The sequence below is a fragment of the Limanda limanda genome, chromosome 6 (assembly GCF_963576545.1).
Source record: "Limanda limanda chromosome 6, fLimLim1.1, whole genome shotgun sequence".
Classification (NCBI taxonomy): Eukaryota; Metazoa; Chordata; class Actinopteri; order Pleuronectiformes; family Pleuronectidae; genus Limanda; species Limanda limanda.
In genome coordinates, this window is record NC_083641.1 from 6,184,198 (window position 1) to 6,202,241 (window position 18,044).

An 18,044-nucleotide genomic window follows, 5' to 3' on the forward strand; every position below is an offset into this window, starting at 1 on the left:
AATGTGTATAACAGATATCGGAATAAGTCACATAATTACAAATTGAAAAAAATGTTTGCAGATTACACAAATTCCTCCTTGAGACAAAATGCCAGCTTTTTGTAATGTGATAAACACAGGAAAGACCTGCCTTATTAATAGGGATGGGTATCGTTTGGTTTTTATCCGATACCGGTTCCTAACCGATACTTTTAAAACGATACCGGTGCCTAAACGGTGCCTGAACCGATACTTTTTTCAAAAAAGTGCACAAAACGATACCTGACTAAGAAAGGCTTTTTTATTGCCAAATATATTAACTGTATAAAGTAGATTATAAATATGAATAAATACAAAACCCTTTTGAACTTAAAACTATGAATAACATACTAACTGTTAACAAAAGTTTACACTATACTTAAATAAATAAAAACAAATACAAAACACACACACTCTGACTCGTGACTCTGACTTCGGTGCCTGAGCCAAATGAAGACTGAGGGTCGCTTTCCCATCACTCAGAGACCCCCGTGTCTCCGCGGGTGGGGCTGTCGCAGGCAGGCTTCGGCCCGCCTTCGTGCCCCTAAAATGCGGTTGCTTTTATGAAACATTTCTCGGCGTGGTCTTCGTTCCTCCCGCCCGAGCCTTTCCAAGCCGGTCCCGGAGGTGGTCCCGGAGGTGGTCCCGGAGGTGGTCCCAGAGGTGGTCCCGGAGCCGGTCCCGGAGTACCGCCAAGGAGGAAATGCGCCCGGCGGGGGGGGGGGGGGCAGCCAGCGCCGGGGAGAGGTCTCACGAAGAGATCCCCCCCTCCACCATCAACTGCACGGGAGCCTGTCCTGTCAGGAGTCTGTCCACCGGCAGCCGCGCCCGCTTCCCGTGAAGGAAGGAGCGGAAGTGTGAGGAGGCGGGACGAGCGGAGACCTCAGCCTTCCATTGGCTCAGGCACCGAAATGAGGAACCGAAATCTCCTTTGCATTTCGGTCCGGGTAGGTACCGGTTGTATTGGATCGGTTCCATATTGGAACCGGTTCTCGGTACCCAACCCTACTTATTAAACAAAGTATGTTTCATAAAATCTGAAGGTGTATTTACTTGTCACTTCTTTTAATTCTGAAAAGGTGGTTATGATGAAAGTTTAGTAAAAAATTTGTAAATTAACATTTTTACTACTGATAACAAGAGTGTAGAAATCTGAACTGTTCCATTATTGTTCTATTTATTGCTTGAATTATTATTATTACTATTATCATTAATTTTATTATTAGTCGTAGTAGTAGTAGTTTTTTTCTTTACCACTTCTATACTTTTGTTTATAGTATGTTGCTGTAACTGAACAATTTTCATGTAATTTTTGCAATTTTCACACTTCATCTCTCTCGTTTGCATTATCCTGTGCTCTATGACATGTAAACTACTGAGATGTGACTTCCTGATCCCCATATTGTTTCTTTTCTCTTTACATCCAGAGGGGGGTGCTTTTGCACTTAGACAGAACTCAGAGGTTTGCATCATTTTGAAAGCTATAATCATTTAATACTGTTCATCAAGCTGTGACTTACTTCTGTGATAGTGAATGAATATAAAAATAAAAGTGTTGAGATAATGTTTTGACTGAGTGAAAAGCGCTCAAATCAACATAAAAAACTAAAACCAAAAGGGTCGTTTTTGATCCTTTGTTAACCTGTTAGTCAGACTATGGTTGCCCTGTGCTGGAACTGAAGGAGACAGCAGTTACCCATTCACCATGAGAACCTTGCACCCCCACTTTGTCACAGCAGATTCTGCTCTTTTTCTAGTTAGCTCCAAGATCCCACTCACTTATTATTTAGGCTAAAGGTTGGAAGAGAAATTAACCATAATGTCATGGACGATTACATATGGCAGATTAGCAATGCAAGGAAAGGGCAGCCACTTTCAAATTGCTGCATTCCAGACCTGGGAGGATTATCTGACCTCCAGCCAACTGGAAGGATTGTTATCCCATTTCCTTTGAGTGTAAACCCTAGCATACTCATATTACTCTGTTCACCACTGCAGGTTTCCTTTTGATGGTATTAAGACATGCATGGTGAAAAAGAAAATATGACAACCACACAAGAGCCTTTGTATTATTATATTGAAAAATTAACATATTATTTCATAATCACACAATTCCAAGAGTTTTTTGTGGAAAATACATTTACAGTAGCAAAATGGCACAATATTGCTGGCAGCTAAACATTAATTAAGCATCAGATGTCTGTCACTTATCCACTGCAAACTAATTTTGTGCAGGGGAAAAAATCTGTGCAGCTAAAACACTGGCAAAAATAAGGATGTAAAGAAAAGAATGTGCTCACGAGCCAGTCATGCCATTAAACACCCACACACAGGATCCTGACAAAATGTCACAATGCTACCTGAGACGATTGATGACGTCATCATTATAGCTCATCGCGCATCTTTTCTCCATTAGGTCTAACTACTCTGCCGATATAAAGGATAGAGTTGGTCTTGCTGTCCTTCACCAGGAAGATGAACGGATGATCCACATAGAAGAGTTTAGGGTCCCTCAGCTTTCCAGAGCCAAAGATGTTGGTGTCGAACGGATTTCCATCAACATCCAGCTCCAGGGCCGAAGCATGGTAGACGTTGGAGAGGTAGAGGTCCTTCTTTCCAGAAATGTTGGACAAATCCGCCTTGGCTTTGTCTGTGGCTTCAGTTAGCCCAAGTTCAGCCAGGTGTTTCTAGTGAAGATAGAGAAAACAGCGATGCTCAGATACATTTTTTTGTATGCACAATATATCTATGCTTGTGAGAACCATCAAATCAACACTTGTCCACCATTTACCTGCAGATTATGGCTGACTTCCAAAGACATCTTAGGAAGAGAGATGGCCACAGCTCTGTTCTCCATCTTACTGAGCCAAATGTCCACCTGATTCCTGGTCAGGAGTTTCTCCAGGCGTTTCAGAGGCTCCAGGTGGTAGGGCATGATGAAGATCATTGAGGCCTGCTTCTGCCCCAGAGGCATGTTCAGCACAAAGAGACCGTTCACAGTGTCCTCGTAGAAATCATACAGACCTGTGTGAAAAGCAGTCAAATAAATTAAATATTTAGTTCACACTGTTGTTGAGTCAGACATTAAGAATCAGCAATGATGGAGAAACTCACCTGTACGATGCATCATGGGAACCCCAACGGTGAATGAGCGAGTAACCAGGAAACCACGATTGTCCACCATTGTTTCATGGAACTTCTCATCCCAGTGAGCTGTGGGACAAAGATAAGAAGACTCTGTTACACCTCTGATTTAATTAAGTCATGATCAGAAATGTAATAACTTGACTTTGAATCAAAGGGATTATTTATACTTACGCTTGAAGAACATGGCGTTGACAATCAAGGCTCCATCTGGGTTCTGTACTTCCTTGGTGACCTCGGGAAGCTTGCCATCAGTTGACTTTGCCGCCCAATCGTTGATGGAGTTCAGAGTGCTCCTCTTGTCTCGTAAGTTTATTTTTGAATGGTCGAAGTTATAGTGCTTTTTGCTGCTTTCCACAAAATCGTCAGCAAAGGAGACGGAACTTGGCCCATAAAGGCGATTGTTAATCTTCCAGGTGGTGTTGCGTGTCTTGGCATTGCTCACCTGGGAAGAAACAACATACGATCTGTGAATCTAAACTCTATTTTAAGGCCTCTTGGGTAGAATTACAAAGGATAAGAGGAAATAAAACAGTTTTATTATAAGGATTCATTTATTGTATCAGTGTACTTACCTCAGAGAGCAGCTCAGACAGTCCTGCATGCAGATGCTCGTCCTTTAGTTTGTCAGCACTGAGGACAGTTTTGACCTGCGAGGCAGTGGAGGACTTTCCACCAAGAGCCAGCATCCCCAGAGAGGAGGCCACCACCACAGGAGAGATGAGGATGTTCTCTGAGTCTTTCTCCTTTGCCATGTTGTGGTAGAGGCTAAAAAAATAACAAGAACAAAACAGTGCTTTCTTCAAGTGCCCAGTCAGGTAAATTAACCTTACATATGTATAGCCATCAGTTTATAAATGATTATTGTCAGATGGACAGACCTGAAAGCCAGGTTTGCACTGTTGTCAGCCAGTGTGATGGCATGACTGCTCAGCTTCTTGTCCTCTGCAGAGGCCACAAGGGCCAGCAGCCAGAAAGCTGCAATGTTTGTCACCCACATCCTGTCTGTCTCTGAATGCAGCTGTAGAAGCCTGCAAAAAAGCAGATAGTTACTGTGTGAACATTACTTAACCTGGGGTGGTTGAGTAAAATCAAATCAATCATGTTGTGAGTAGCATGCATTTCCCCATGGAGGGAGTGTGTGGATAAATAAACATTCAGAACTATATTAATATATCAAATATATTGAGTAGAAAGAAGTGGGAAATTGCGAGGACACAGACTGGATGTGGAGCTGTGGTAGAGGCAGGGCAGGTCTGGATCTGCCCACACAGAAGCTTGGGAATGCCTCCAATTTGAGGCAGACATGTTCCTCGCCACGTCAGCAGCAGCTAGAGGCTCAGCTGTAAAGCCACTGTGTAGCGTGTAAAGCTCTGTGCAGACTCGAGGCTGTAACAAGATGGCTCCTAATTTTCCTGCATTCATTGTAATCAATGCAAACTGTTCTCGTCTGCATTGATATTGTTTAAAGAGCATATTCTTCCAAAGCCTGTGGAAAGGATATTAAATGTTCGACTTGTTTTCTGTAGCAACACTCATTTCCCGGACAAGAGTTTGTACCTACTTCACACTGAATCTAACTTATCTCATCAAACAAAGAACTGCCTTTGCGCAATCAGATTTTTCATTTACGGGCATCATACATTGGAATACGCTTCAAAAACTTGGTGAAAATTAGCTGAGAGCTCATTTTGAGATCAACGTTTTAGTGCATTGTCCTTGTTTGATAAAAGATAACGAATAACTAGATTCATAGCCTTAACACTGTAATAAATTGGCACATTTCTGACAACAATCCTCCACTGCAGAGATACATTGTATTTATCTCTGTGCTTGCATAACTTGTTTTACAGCAGAAATAACTTTTTCATCATGTTAGGATACCTTGAGATGTTTTGATGTCTGCGATTTTCATTCTGAAAGACAAGAGGTGTATGTAGTAATCTCCACAGAGCAGTCAATAAAACATTATTCAGGCTCTGGTGGAAACATTCTTTGGCATCTGATTCCTCCGTCTTATTTTTACAGTTATTCATCCGTGAGAATTAGAGACTTCCAAATTGAGGTTATTATGGAAGTCTGTTCTGCTTGTTCACACACGATCAGACATGCAAAAAGTTTTCATTGTCTGTGGTGTGTGACCCAGAAAAAATGTCATCCAATCAGACGTGCCACAGTAGAGCAGAACTGATTTCTAGAGGACAGATGAACCACCCATCTTCAAAACCGTGATAGATCCAGATTAAGTCAAAAAGCTTGATTGGGTGCATATATCAAACTTTTCACTGAATTTGTACTGAAATACATTTGAATTCTAAACAAGGCAGTGACCTGCAGGGGGCGAACTAATATGAGAATCATCATGCTGGGATAAGTTGAAGAAGGATTTTAAGCACTCCTGAGTTGTTTTCCTAAAAAAGAAGTCATGTGAAATATGCAGGTCAGACAGCACGATTTTAAACTGGTGAAAATGGAAAAATGCTGGAATGAAACCTTAAACCTGAAAAACAAAGCAGCCAATTCACCCTCTGCGTTCCCTCCTGAAAACAAAGACCATTATCTTCCAATCCTTACCTGGCACAGATTCACTCTATGTGTCCCGTCTGAGCTGTGTCCTGTGAATGTAATGTAACGTCAGTTCACTCTCCTGCTCTTTATACCCTGCGAGAGAACTTTCTAGAAGTGGGAATGGGATATTCAAATGAGGGGTGTCTGTGTTATCCTTAGGAAGTTGCAGCTGGGACGTCCCACAGGCTGGACAGAAAGGGGTTGGCTGGAGTTGAACTCCTCAGCACTGGTCTGGGCTCAGCTTTGAGACTTTTACCACAATGGCTGAGGAGAAACTCAGAGAAAATCTGACTGTGGATCAGTTGTGGTTTGCTGATGTGCAAAAAATAATGCTTAGCCTTCAGGTCCTTCTGCCGTTGCTGACTCAATCTCCAACACCACTTGCATCACACGGAAAAGTGTTTTTCAGCTGTTGCAGCTTGTGGGACTGTGTGAGCCTCTTTAGGGAAACCACCCGTCTGCACTCTCAGCCGACGAGACACCAGAGAAAAGAAGCTGTTGTTCTTTGGTAATGTTCGTTAGCAATGTTTCTCGGAAGTTGCAACATCCTCAGCCCAGCCCCCATCACCACCACTGCCCCCACCCCCACAGTGCCACGTAGGTCCGTCTCAACTGCTAATTATAGGGGGGTTGAAGAATGTGGGTGTTGAGGAGAGCCAACTCCCAGACCTCCTTTTTCAATTCATGCAATATTGCTTTAGATATATTAAAGTAAAGATATAGGCGTAAGGTATGTTACCCTGATCAGTCTCAACTTTTTTTTTTTTTTTTCAGTAGATGCTGGTATCATCCTACATCTGCTGCTATTATACTTGTTAATTACTCCCCACAAAGTATTTTGTACTTCTTCTTTGCGCTATTCTGGTTTGCACTACTCACATTCTATCTATCGTGTGCCTTTGGACAGTGTACTATGGTGTGTACTTGAGTACTTAATTTATGACTGTTGTGTACTTATATATTTCGTCTACTTATATGTTTACGCGGGGGATTAAAGGGAAACAGCTTTTCAATCCCATCTATGTCCTGTACATATGGCAGAATTGACAATAAAATTGACTGTGACTTTTTTGGTCTTGCCAGAATGCGCATGAATTACAAATGCTGTTGAAGGGCAGAACAAAACTGTAGATGGATAAGTTAACACTTAAATTTGCACATTATGAAATTTGGATCACAGTGTTTTTCCTATCAGAGGAATTCCAACAATCTCTTAATTACCATACTCCTCCTCTTTAACGTCTCTCAGCAAACTGTCCTGACATACCAACTGATGAGTGACAGTCGGGGGAGGTACTGAAAAAGTTTGACAAAAGTTTGAGGAAACTAAATCTCCATAATCAAATCATGTTGTAAATTTACAGATGTTTTAAAACATGAGCCATATAGTGGGGACATTGACATCATTAGCAGTTTTGACTTTGTGAGATGCACAAAGCATTTTTGCAGCCTCTTTCCTGCTGTGTGGTGGAGGGGTGTGTGTGTGTGGGGGGGGGGGGGGGGGGAGGGGGGGTTGCTAGTCATTCTTTTAGAAAACCCCAGGAGCCACAGTCAGCAGTCAAATTCCTCAGCATGTGGAGAGTGGGGGGTATTTCTGGGTCAAGCAAGTCAAATCCCCAAGAACATTTAATGTCCATTTAAAGAGTTATACTTTGATTGTGTTCCCTGAGAGGTATAAAGGCACAGACTTAAGATGGGGTAATAAGAGGAAGCTCATGAGCAGGAGACCAAAAATCTATATAGTTACAATAAAAGGAACATAGATTTACTGCATAGCTTTTAAGAAAAGGCTCCTATTATATGCAGCATTAGTGCACACATGTGATGTTACTAAGTATATCTAAATACAGTATGTGTACAGTATGGGTCTTGAAACACTTTTCTGATCCACCACCACACACAAACTGAGGGATTTCAGTGCTGTAGACGTAACAAGAAATGATGCAATATTTCAGCAAATTGAATGTGAACATATTGTCAGATTTCTTTCAAAGACAGTCGGTAAAGGCAGGAACCAGGAACATGTCCGTCACGTTTTCTCCACCAGGGACTCCAATAAAAGAGAAAGACTAGCAGGCCTCAAAGGGTGGAGTTAATCAACAAAATGCCACAAAATACTATTTGAGGACCAGAGCCCATTCAACATCTGCACGTCATCACACCAGCCTCAGCACCAGTTTTGGTCGGCTGCCGTCTCTTTTGCAGTTGCTAAAAATTATCTGGATTTTGATCTCTAGTTTCCCTCAGTAACTTTAGTTCAGTTCTGGTGAAGGAATTTGGATTGAACTTTTGTAGGATAATATCAACCGATTTTTTAATTATGGCAGTTGTTTAAGGATTTTTTCTGTCAATTTTTGTTCACCATGGTGGTCTATGAGAGCAGGTTGATAGACCACCACTGTATTATTTCACGTATTAGAACTGTTACTTCAGTTCTGGTATTTCCCACATAAGACAATTTATACATACCATTTTAGGCAAGTTCACACTGTTGGACAGTGTGGCCATAATCAGTGGAACTGACAGTATTTAAATAGTGACCCCTTGGGCAACAAGAGAGGTTGTCAAGTGCTGATTGAATGTTAAATCACCTCTCACTCATAATAGCAAACAAAACAAGGTTTTGCAGTTGGCACGCCATCAGCAAGACACGTGCCTGAGGTTGCTTGGTTAGAAGTTTGGTTTTGTTTAGAAGGAAAAGAGAAATGAATGTGGTGATTATTAATACATTTAACACAATAAGCTAAATACGTGAATAAAAAAAACTAATCTTGAAATTCAAAAGAGTAAATGACAGCACAATTTAAGTTTAAATTTACATAAAATTAACTTAATAAATAATTGAGTGCGTTAGAATATTCATCATATTGGACATACCAATAAGACGAAATGCATCATTCATGTGTCTGAATATTGGAATTTGTAAAATGATAAAAAATTCAAGATTGAGAACTGAGAAGTTTTTCATCTGTGGAAATGTTTACTTACATTACCTGCATATTTGCAAAGGAAATAAATTACCCACGAAATATAATTTGATTAAAAAGATATAATCACCTAAAATAACAAAAAAGTGTATTTTGGCCACAGAATTTGTGAAATGTAGTTTTCTTTTGTTTGGATGTAGAGTGAAGATGCCCCCTGGTGGGAAAAGTTTGGAATTTTTTTCAGAGACACACAAAGTTTCCTTAACAGTATTTGTTCAAGTTTGTATTGTTGCTTTTTCACCAAAGATGTTTTAAAATTAAATTAAATACATTTTTTAATTAGTTGTTGCAAGTTTTTATTTACCAGCCTAAATATGCAGATGAGTGAATCTGAATTAGAAGAGTTCTGCAAGTAAACCAAAGACATCCACCAACTCCTGTATGGTTTTAGGGAAGCTCTATAATAACTTTACATTTAAAGTATATGTATTTACTGTGAATATCTACAATATACGAGGAAGCAACTGCAAAAAGTCTGAACCGTGTAGCAGACATAACTTGTACAACAGATAAACTGCCAGCAACTGTATTGTGGAGAAACAACCACTAGATGGAGTAAAAAACCTACCAGATAAATAACCACCAATGTATGTGACTGTAACTATCTTCTTCAAAATAACGTCCTGAAACTCACAACAGACATGATTGATTTTTTAGGACTGACACGCAAACATCGTAAAGTTACACACTTGGTTGGCAGATAAAGGGAAAAAGCAAAGCTGCTCTGATTAGAGTCATTAAGAGGAGCTCTACACACACTGATCACCTTAGTCTGATGGTGGTTACAAATATTACATATATATTATATTAATTTGTCTGCTTTAATGATTCCATCATATTCAATCAAAGTTTGAAATTAAACATTTGTGAGCTCTTAGCTGAATCTCAACATCAAGGCCTCACTCTTTTCACCTGTGGGATAGTTATACATACATGTACTGTATATGTAATATAAACGTGCATATTTCAGATGCATGCAGTTATGTTCATACCAACTCCTTAAACTGTAATACAAAGTGAGTTCTGTTCAAATGTCTCTCTGGAGATGATAGAGGCCTCTCGAAAGATCGTACCCTGCCGCCAAATTCCAGCAGACCTTCAAAGTCAGAATCAACTGTTGTGTTGGCATTTAAACAATAACACAGTCAAACTCTTTGCGCCCCTCCTCCCAGTTTTTTTAAAGTGCATTCCGTTTCCTCTCAAACGTTATCAGTCATAAAAATCTCCCTCCAGACCCCGGCTGCATCACGTGACACCACCTGCACAGGAGACCCCTACCAGCAGTCCTCCTCCTTCCTGCCTGTGGATGCTGGTAGGCATTTTACAACGGGTGGAGTTCTATGCAACAACTCGGCAGCTGGAGCTTCTGATTAATGCAAACCTGTGGAGAGAAGAGCAGAGAAGCCCAGGTCAGCCACATTAAATAGGGATATGCCACAGGAAATCACCCTGGGAGGAACATTCCCCCTGCTCCCCCCACCTGTGGATGCACATGGAGAGACATTGTCAAGGTGTGTGTGTACATGTGTGTGTCTCCACTAGCATGAGTGGCTGCATGGTTGGGAGATTGGAGATGTAATCTCCACACTTGTTTGACTTGCCAGATGTTTGTTCTAAATGTAAGAAATCGTGTAAAACAGCATCTACGCACCTGGTTGGTTAACGTTAAAGAGTCATCTGATACTCTGTTGGATTGAAGATGACAGAACTAGAAAACACACATAGGAGCTCCCAAAAGGTCGCTGAACTCCCCTCTGTGCTTTGATCATAAGGTGAATTCATTGACCTGGTACATTTGGATTTTTTTTTCAGATGTAGTGGGCTACATAGATTCTGGAAGGTATCAAATTTTAATTGTATAACAATCACATTATTAAAAAAACAAAAGTGATAACAATAAGAGGCATAAACCCTCAGATCTGATGGTGTAAGTAACAAAACCCTCATCCAAGCCATGGACGACATGATTTCTCCTAAAAAAGTGATTTCAAAGCGTCTCAATTGCCACCTGGTAACTGGCTGCACCATAGGTCATAAATCCTGTATCCTCCATGTTAGTGGATAGGACATGGATCAAAACAGTCAAAAGGCAAAGAGTAAAACATGTTTAATTCTTTCTCAAAGATCGTTCCTGTCATTTTAGGTAGTTGTTATAACACTGATGTTTAATCAAGTGTTTATTTTTTTAAGTTTGGTTTTAATTAATCATGTAATGCTATAAAAACAGAATGAAACATCAATATTGACAGCTGAGACTGACTCACAATTGGTTGAGAATGGGTATAGGTGGAACTCTGTTTCCAACAGCTCCCTCCCCTGATCGCAACAGCACAGTTCCTGGCCTCAAATGGACAAGATAGCAGAGTTCATTTCCAGAATATTTTTAATACATTTTTCTGGATAGTGGGAGGAAGGGAATTAATGTCACAGCCTTTCTAAAAATACCAAAATAAGCTTTTATTTAGCATAGAAAGCGTAACAGCAATAAAAAATAATTAAAAAAAATTGAAATAAATGTTCATTAGGAAAAACAGATTTTCCCTCAATTGAATACAATAGGCTTCCGTAGATACCTGCTCAGACCTCAGACCATATGTCTAGGACAAGCTTGAAAATAATTGCATGTTGTTGCGTTCACGGCCCATCGGATTTTCTGCTTTCACCTTGGGAAAACCAACCGCGGATGGTAGTTCAGTTTAGAGGCGGAGACATCTCTCTGTAAGTGGTGCTCATTATAGCACAGGATAGCGGGAAGTCACTTTGGGACCTGAAAAATATCTTACAGTTTTAAATCTACGCGGTTTAACGACGTGGCCGTGAAGGCGCCGGTTGGCGGTGGAGTCGTGTCGGGAACGCGCTGCTCGCCCCCGCACTACGGGAGGGCTGGAGCTAAAAGGGCGACCCTCACTCCCTCCCTGCACCCCCCCACCCTCAGCTTGTCAGCCCGCCGGTGTGTGCTCATGACACCGCCACACACACACCAGGAGACACGCGTGTACCCGCGGACAGCAGCGGCAGAGGGAACCCGACCCGGGACGAAGAGGGGACATGAGGCGGGACTTCTTGTAGCTGACAAGCGTTCGCCCGGCTCCGTCTCCCCTCCTTTGTGTTCGGTGTAAAACTTCGACCGTGTCAGCAGCTTTGACGCTCCACCGGTGAGCTGCTCACCTCCAGCCCGTCACTTCCCACACGGGCTGTCCCGGTTTGACTCTCTGCTCGCCGGGGAGAAAGTCAGAGAAAAGCCGCTGACACCTCACGCTGAGGCAGGAGAGAAGTGGCAGCAGCCCGCAAACAGGTGAGCGTGAAACCTCCACAGTTCCTACACCAGTTCCTACCGTGGACACATTGGTATAGTTGTCTCTATGTTGCATATATGTATCTAGATATACGTATAGTACACATCTTAATCTTTGTGTCTTTGCATGTGTTTTAATCAATGTTGTGTTTTAATTTAACTGGACCCTGAGTCTGAATAACACAAGTCATCATCATTATTATTATTACAGGATAAAACTATGGCAACAGTGGCTAACATGTGTCCTAATGTCAGTACAAGGTAGTTAGGTTTTCAGGATTGACATTTCTTTCCTTTTGTGTGTGTATACACACACACACACACACACACACACACACACACACACACACACACACACATATATATACACACACACACACATTACCCATCACGTGCTTACAGCAGTGATCGTCCTTCAGTTCTCTGGATGGGACACACCCATGATGATTGTTTTCACCCCATGAAATCCAGGGTTTCATTAGCCTGCATGTGTTTCACATCCTCTGAGTGTATCGCCCACTAAATAATAGATGCAATACAAATCTTCATAATGCAAGTCGATCTTCAGAGGCTGATCGTTGGTTCATCCATCAAAATTGTTCCCCACTCTTTACTCGTTTTGCAGCACTCTTCCTACTCACTTGAATAATTCATGACACCATTAATTTCGTTTGAGGATGAGGATTGTCATGTTGATGTTCCTTGTGCATTATTTAGCATATTAAAAAAGACGGTCATAGTGTGTTAAAAACATATACTTAATTGTAGTGGTACAAGATTGCACAAAAATTTGCTTTGTTCAATGTTAATCATATTTATAGCAATCTTACAATATTCATGTTTTTTATGGTGTCTAAAATAAAGTATGGTGCAGTAAATTGTCTTAATAGTTATGACAACTAAAAATATAAGTCAGTATGCATGTACATACATTGCACACATACATGTACTGACCACATACTTTTACACGTTGCATATTTATACTTTTACATACATCTGCCCATAATCACACTCACAATAAAAACATACAAATAATAACAAACAGGCAACTAGACAAATCTTCAGGGCATTATTAGTTAGCTATATCCATATATTTGATCAATTTATTCGTCCGTTTCTAGTATTCCAGGTCTTGATTTCGAACTTTAGGTTATTTTTTTTCCATTCCAGAATGCTCTTTGCATTTGACCTCAAGTTGTTAAATGAAGGGATTGTTAGTTTTAACCAGCTCCTTGTTCCTTCGGGTCATGCTTGAGTTTAATTTGTTGAACAGCATCTTAAAAATCTTTGGGTGCTAGAGCGGATCCATTTGGTTCAGTTTCTCTATCCGTTACATCCCTCGAGTCTGTTTTTAACACTTCCCCATCTGTCACTCCTCATCTCCAGTAAAAACAGCTAACACTTTTTTGTGTTTGTTCTGAGCTCCAGTTGACAGATGACATTTGTTTACAGCCCACAGGTATGTAAATTAGTATTTCAAAGAGATTAGAACCTGTTTACTCAGAGTTTCAATAAATGGATGAGTCAGGACTAGTGGAGAGTGCCAGGCTGTTATCATTTTATCACTTTAAAAGGATTCAAGGGTTGTGTTGTGCAGTGCGTTGAATATTGGGTTGTTGATATTACTTGCTTTTCCAGTACAGTTGTCTATATGCTCCTGTTTAGGGAAGTGGCCTTGAAGTGCAAATTACAACGGCAAATCACTAAACAACAAATTACAAAACTCCACAGCCACAAGAAAAAGCTAACGAAAAGCAGTCAGTAGTTCCCTCATTTAAAAAGATGGCCAGTACGTCTGTCCAATCAGTGTTTAGCCTTGTTGATAGCCGGTACCTACTTTTCTGTGAGAAGTTAATGTTGTGTTTTGCGATTTTTTTTTTTTCATTGTGGTTCCTTTTTTGTACTGTTTTATTGCTTGATTTTTGCCATTGTGATTTGCACTTCAAGGCCACCGTAGTATAGATACGGGCTCATTTCCTGATAGCAGCCATCACTGTGAAAAAACGTGTTTCAGTTATGATACCCAAAGTGATTATGCAGAACATGAGAAAATTATATAAGAGTTGATATTTTGAGGATATCTGGAAAAATTCCCACTTAACATGTCAATTTCAATTTTATTTGTATATCACATTTAAAACCACTTGGTTGACAAAAGTGCTTTACCGATGTAATGGTACAACAAAAGGACAGTAACATTTAATGCATCATAGTGCAAGTAATACAAATTAAATACAATTAATGTGATTTAAAAAAAATGTAATATAAGATATGCTAAATAAAATCAGCTGCGATGAAAGGTTCTCACCTTTTGAGGAGAACAACTTGGAGAACAGGTGTGTTTTTAGTAGCGATTCAAAGTGTGGTAAAGACTGGGCAGATCTAATGTCTGGTGGTAGGTTGATCCACAGGTTTGGAGTGGCTACCGCGAAGGCGCGAGCACCTCTGGTTCAAGCCTTGTCTGAGGTTTGTCAAGGAGCAGTTGAGTGGCTGATCTCAGTTCCCTAACTGGACTGTGCATAAAGAGAAGTGCGGATAAGTAAGACACAGCCAGTCCGTTAAGAGATTTAAAAGTAAGACTTTTAAAAACGATCCTGTAAACAGGAAGCCAGTGTATGAGGCGCAACATGGGTGTGATATGGTATGTATGCAGGCGAGCAGCAGAATTTTGGACTAGCTGCAGGCGTTTAATGGAGGATTTGTCTAAGCCTACATACAGGGAATTGTAATAATCAAGACGGGAGGTTATGAACGCATGGATAACTCTCTCTAGGTCATTTTGTGGGAGGAAGGCCTTTACCGTGGCTATTTGTCGCAGTTGATGCATGTCTACAGTTTCTTAAATTTGGCTGGATTAGAATAGAATTAAGGCAAGGTTATGTGCAGCCATGCTGAAATGGCTTGGGTTGTGTAAGCAGTGCTTTAAAGATCACTCTTGATTTATACAATTCAAAGGAAGAGGTCATAAGGTGGTCTGACATAATATTGTCTATTTAAGTCAGTCTCAACTGAGGGTCTGCATACCAGGCATTTTGATTATGACCTTTTTGAACTGCGAATCGTGCAAAGATACTCTCAGAATACAAATATCAAGTCGAGGATAATACGCCCTCTTTAAGAGAATAAATTGATGATAAAGGGAGATATAATAGAACAGTGGAATGTGGTGCGCTGAATGTACAGGAGTAAACCCACTTACTGGTTACAAACTCTTTTACAGACACTCGGCACCCTTTTAGATCTGTTGTGGAGATTTATCAAACACACAATAGTAATACTGGGCAGGGCCTCCCTTTGCTCTCAAAACAACCTCAGTTCGATGGCATGGATTTACAAGACATTGCAAGCATTCCTTTGAGATTCTCCTCCATGTTGGTGGGATTATGTCATAAAATGTCATAAAATCACATTCAGCTCATGGATCAAGAGATTTTCTTTGGGTCATGATACATTATTTTGCTGGAAGTAGCCACTACAACATAGTAAATCATTGCCATAAAGGGATGCACATAGCAAAACAATAGTCTGTAGCAATCAAACAATGATTGATTTAAAAAAGCCAAGGTGTGCCAAGACACCAACATCAGTCTGGACTGTTGTAACAAGGAAGGTCCGGTCTGTGGCTTCATTTTGCGATCACTGTACTCGAATGCCATTATCTGTAGCCTCAGGAGAAATCCAGATGAATCTGACCAGGCTATATATTTTTTTGTCTTCAACCTGTGGACACTGCAGCCAAAGATTTATTTTCTTGGCTGAAAGGAAAGGATTCTGACGCTGTCCTCTGCAGTTGTAAACGACCAGCCTCAAGGGTCAATGTGATCTGAGATGCTGTTCTGCTCACCACATTTGTAAAGAGTTATTTGAATAATTGTAGCTTTTATGTACTTTCCAAACAGTATGACCATTGACGTCATGCACTGAACCCCAGATATTCTCCTGAAATTATCTGGAAAAGGTGTTTGAACTGTTGAGTCAGACATTCTCTTGCGCTTTTCCTGCTAGCCCCCTCCAGAGAATGTCAGAGTGAACCCATGTGAGGATACAGTCAGGAGAATTCACTGCAAGTGAATGGTCATGTTGATGACACAGGACAAAGGCAATAACAGAATGCAAATAATTTAGGATGAAAAGTAGAAGCTATACATGTAGAAGACTGCAAAGAAGATGTCAACTATGAAAGACAAGAATATTTAAGAGTGTGTCAATGTGCTTAAAACAAAAACAGGATTTTTGTGGCTGAATTTATACATAATGTCCTGCCTACTGCATGCTCTACCCATGCATCACCCCTTGCTTAAACCCTCCGGAGAGTCCTGTTATTTAAGAAACATACCCAGCATTTATCCTATGAAAGATTTGTAGGTCATTTGCTAGCTTCATATCAGAAGATCTCAGTTGATCAGTCAAACGAGTAGAGAGTTATCCAGAGTGAGACTTGTAAGACTTTTAAGGGACAATTGAACTGAACAGAGCTTTTTGTTAATGTTATTCTTAATATCGGCGGTTTTCCTCCTGTGACATGTCAAAATCTTCCTGTTATTGCTACCCTGAAGTAGGGAAGTTAAGTCCAACCCTCTATGTCTCCGTCTCACAGCTGCATTCAGCTTCTCTGCCTTTATCCAGTAATGATAATGAACCTCCACAAAGCAGGAGTACTTTTGAAAACCTTTGCTATTTATTTCCAGCACCCACATGACAAAAAAACATTTGATTTCTCAGTGGTTTCTCTGACTGAAGTAGTAGCAAACATTTCATGGGATTGGGTAACAATTGGATAAAGATTTGAGAAAACGAGCAGGGACATCATTTGTGCAAGGCTGCGTTTATAACAACCTTTACTCAGCCGAGGACTATCATTTACACAGAATGTTACATCTTGCTGTTTCTTTTCTTCAACAATTTTTCCTTCTACAATACATTTTTCCCTACGTTTAGAAGGTTCCAGAGCTAGATTCTGTTATTGTTTGGGGGCTGGTGAGGTGTATAGATGTTATATGTGCTGTGGAAACGGATGCATTTATAAAATCTTGTTTTTTCAAAACAGATGTTGAATACACAGTCAGTGACATGCATCAAACAAAGGCGCCTTGTTTCACAATGTTGAAAAGAACAATCTTGCACAACATATTGACTGTAAATAGTATGGAATTGAGATATTGCACCTTTTTATCTGCATGTGATAACACAGGCTTGGTCAGTAACTTTCAGTCCACAGCTTTCAATAGGTCAGAGATCAGGATTGACTGGAGGACTGAGCTTAGATCATCCATTGTCCAAGAAGGTCAGAGCCTTGCCTTTTCCCCTCCGTGTCAATCATGCTTCATATTTGCGATGCATAGCAGATCCTGTCACTGTCGACAGTTCACTGTTCTACATTACATGAAATCTGTGGACGGCCTCTACTGTCTCTACTATGATTTGTCACAAATTGTTGTGAAATGGGCACCATCTGTTAAGAGCCAGACAGAATATATATAAAGTGTTTCACCTTATCAGTACAGGTAAAATTTCCAGGGCTAGTTGCCATTAATTGAGCTCCCATACGAGCGTGAGGGGCTTTAGTTCACCGTCTTTTCTAGTCGGCAACTTGAGCTCGCTTCAAAGCCCTCAGACAAGCAGGGAGGTGCACAGTTATTTTGTCAAAGCTGAGGTTCCCCTTTGAAAGACGGCAACAATACCTCCTTGACTGGATAACAGGTCTGCTTATTTTTCTTTCATTCTTGGTAATATTCCCACCATCTGATATCCCTCACCATAGAGTTCAAATATTGACCTTTGCAGCTGAGAAAACGTAAATTTAGAAATATGAGAATGAGGCTTTCTAGTTTCATATTTTCAGTGCATCAAGTATCTCTGAATTGCCACTTATTATTAGCTAATCCTATGAACTGGAGAAGGAAAGATGTTTTCATGGTATTTCATGATGTGAGCTCATGTCAGATAGGCAGTTCTGTGCTTGTCTTGACCACTATTTTATTACTGGTGAAACAGTTTTGTGTAACCATTACATTAATAGAATTTAAAGAACA

The 18,044-nt window shown here is 40.5% G+C and overlaps 2 protein-coding genes across 5 annotated transcripts in view; one reads left to right on the forward strand and one right to left on the reverse strand.

The window, feature by feature from the left end:
* Window positions 1-2,078: 2,078 nt before the first annotated feature.
* serpinh1b (serpin peptidase inhibitor, clade H (heat shock protein 47), member 1b) lies at window positions 2,079-5,833 on the reverse strand. 2 transcript variants are annotated; one of them, XM_061072937.1, is made up of 8 exons: window positions 5,737-5,784; window positions 5,047-5,078; window positions 4,044-4,193; window positions 3,738-3,930; window positions 3,337-3,607; window positions 3,133-3,231; window positions 2,810-3,042; window positions 2,079-2,705 (listed from the first exon to the last, which is right to left on the reverse strand). In XM_061072937.1, exons 3-8 carry the CDS (start codon window positions 4,160-4,162, stop codon window positions 2,403-2,405), a joined length of 1,218 nt encoding a protein of 405 aa, XP_060928920.1. In that variant the 5' UTR covers window positions 4,163-4,193; window positions 5,047-5,078; window positions 5,737-5,784; the 3' UTR covers window positions 2,079-2,402. The 2 variants fall into 2 exon arrangements, with proteins under 2 accessions (XP_060928920.1, XP_060928919.1); XM_061072936.1 differs by lacking the exon at window positions 5,047-5,078 and having other exon boundaries at window positions 5,737-5,833.
* Window positions 5,834-11,656: 5,823 nt separating this feature from the next.
* The window catches only part of gdpd5b (glycerophosphodiester phosphodiesterase domain containing 5b), a 47,970-nt gene continuing 41,582 nt past the window's right edge, over window positions 11,657-18,044 (forward strand). For all 3 annotated transcript variants that reach the window (XR_009678285.1, XM_061073211.1, XM_061073212.1), the window contains exon 1: window positions 11,657-12,012. The gene's annotated coding sequence lies outside the window, so the exon portion shown is untranslated. The remainder of the gene's footprint in view (window positions 12,013-18,044) is intronic.

Coding starts and splice junctions, on each gene's coding strand:
- serpinh1b (XM_061072936.1), bottom strand. CDS start 4,162: ATGTGGGTGACAAACATTGCAGCTTTCTGGCTGCTGGCCCTTGTGGCC. Junction 3,232..3,336: donor CAACGCCATGTTCTTCAAGC/GTAAGTATAAAT, acceptor TTTGTCCCACAG/CTCACTGGGATGAGAAGTTC. Junction 3,043..3,132: donor TCCCATGATGCATCGTACAG/GTGAGTTTCTCC, acceptor CTTTTCACACAG/GTCTGTATGATTTCTACGAG.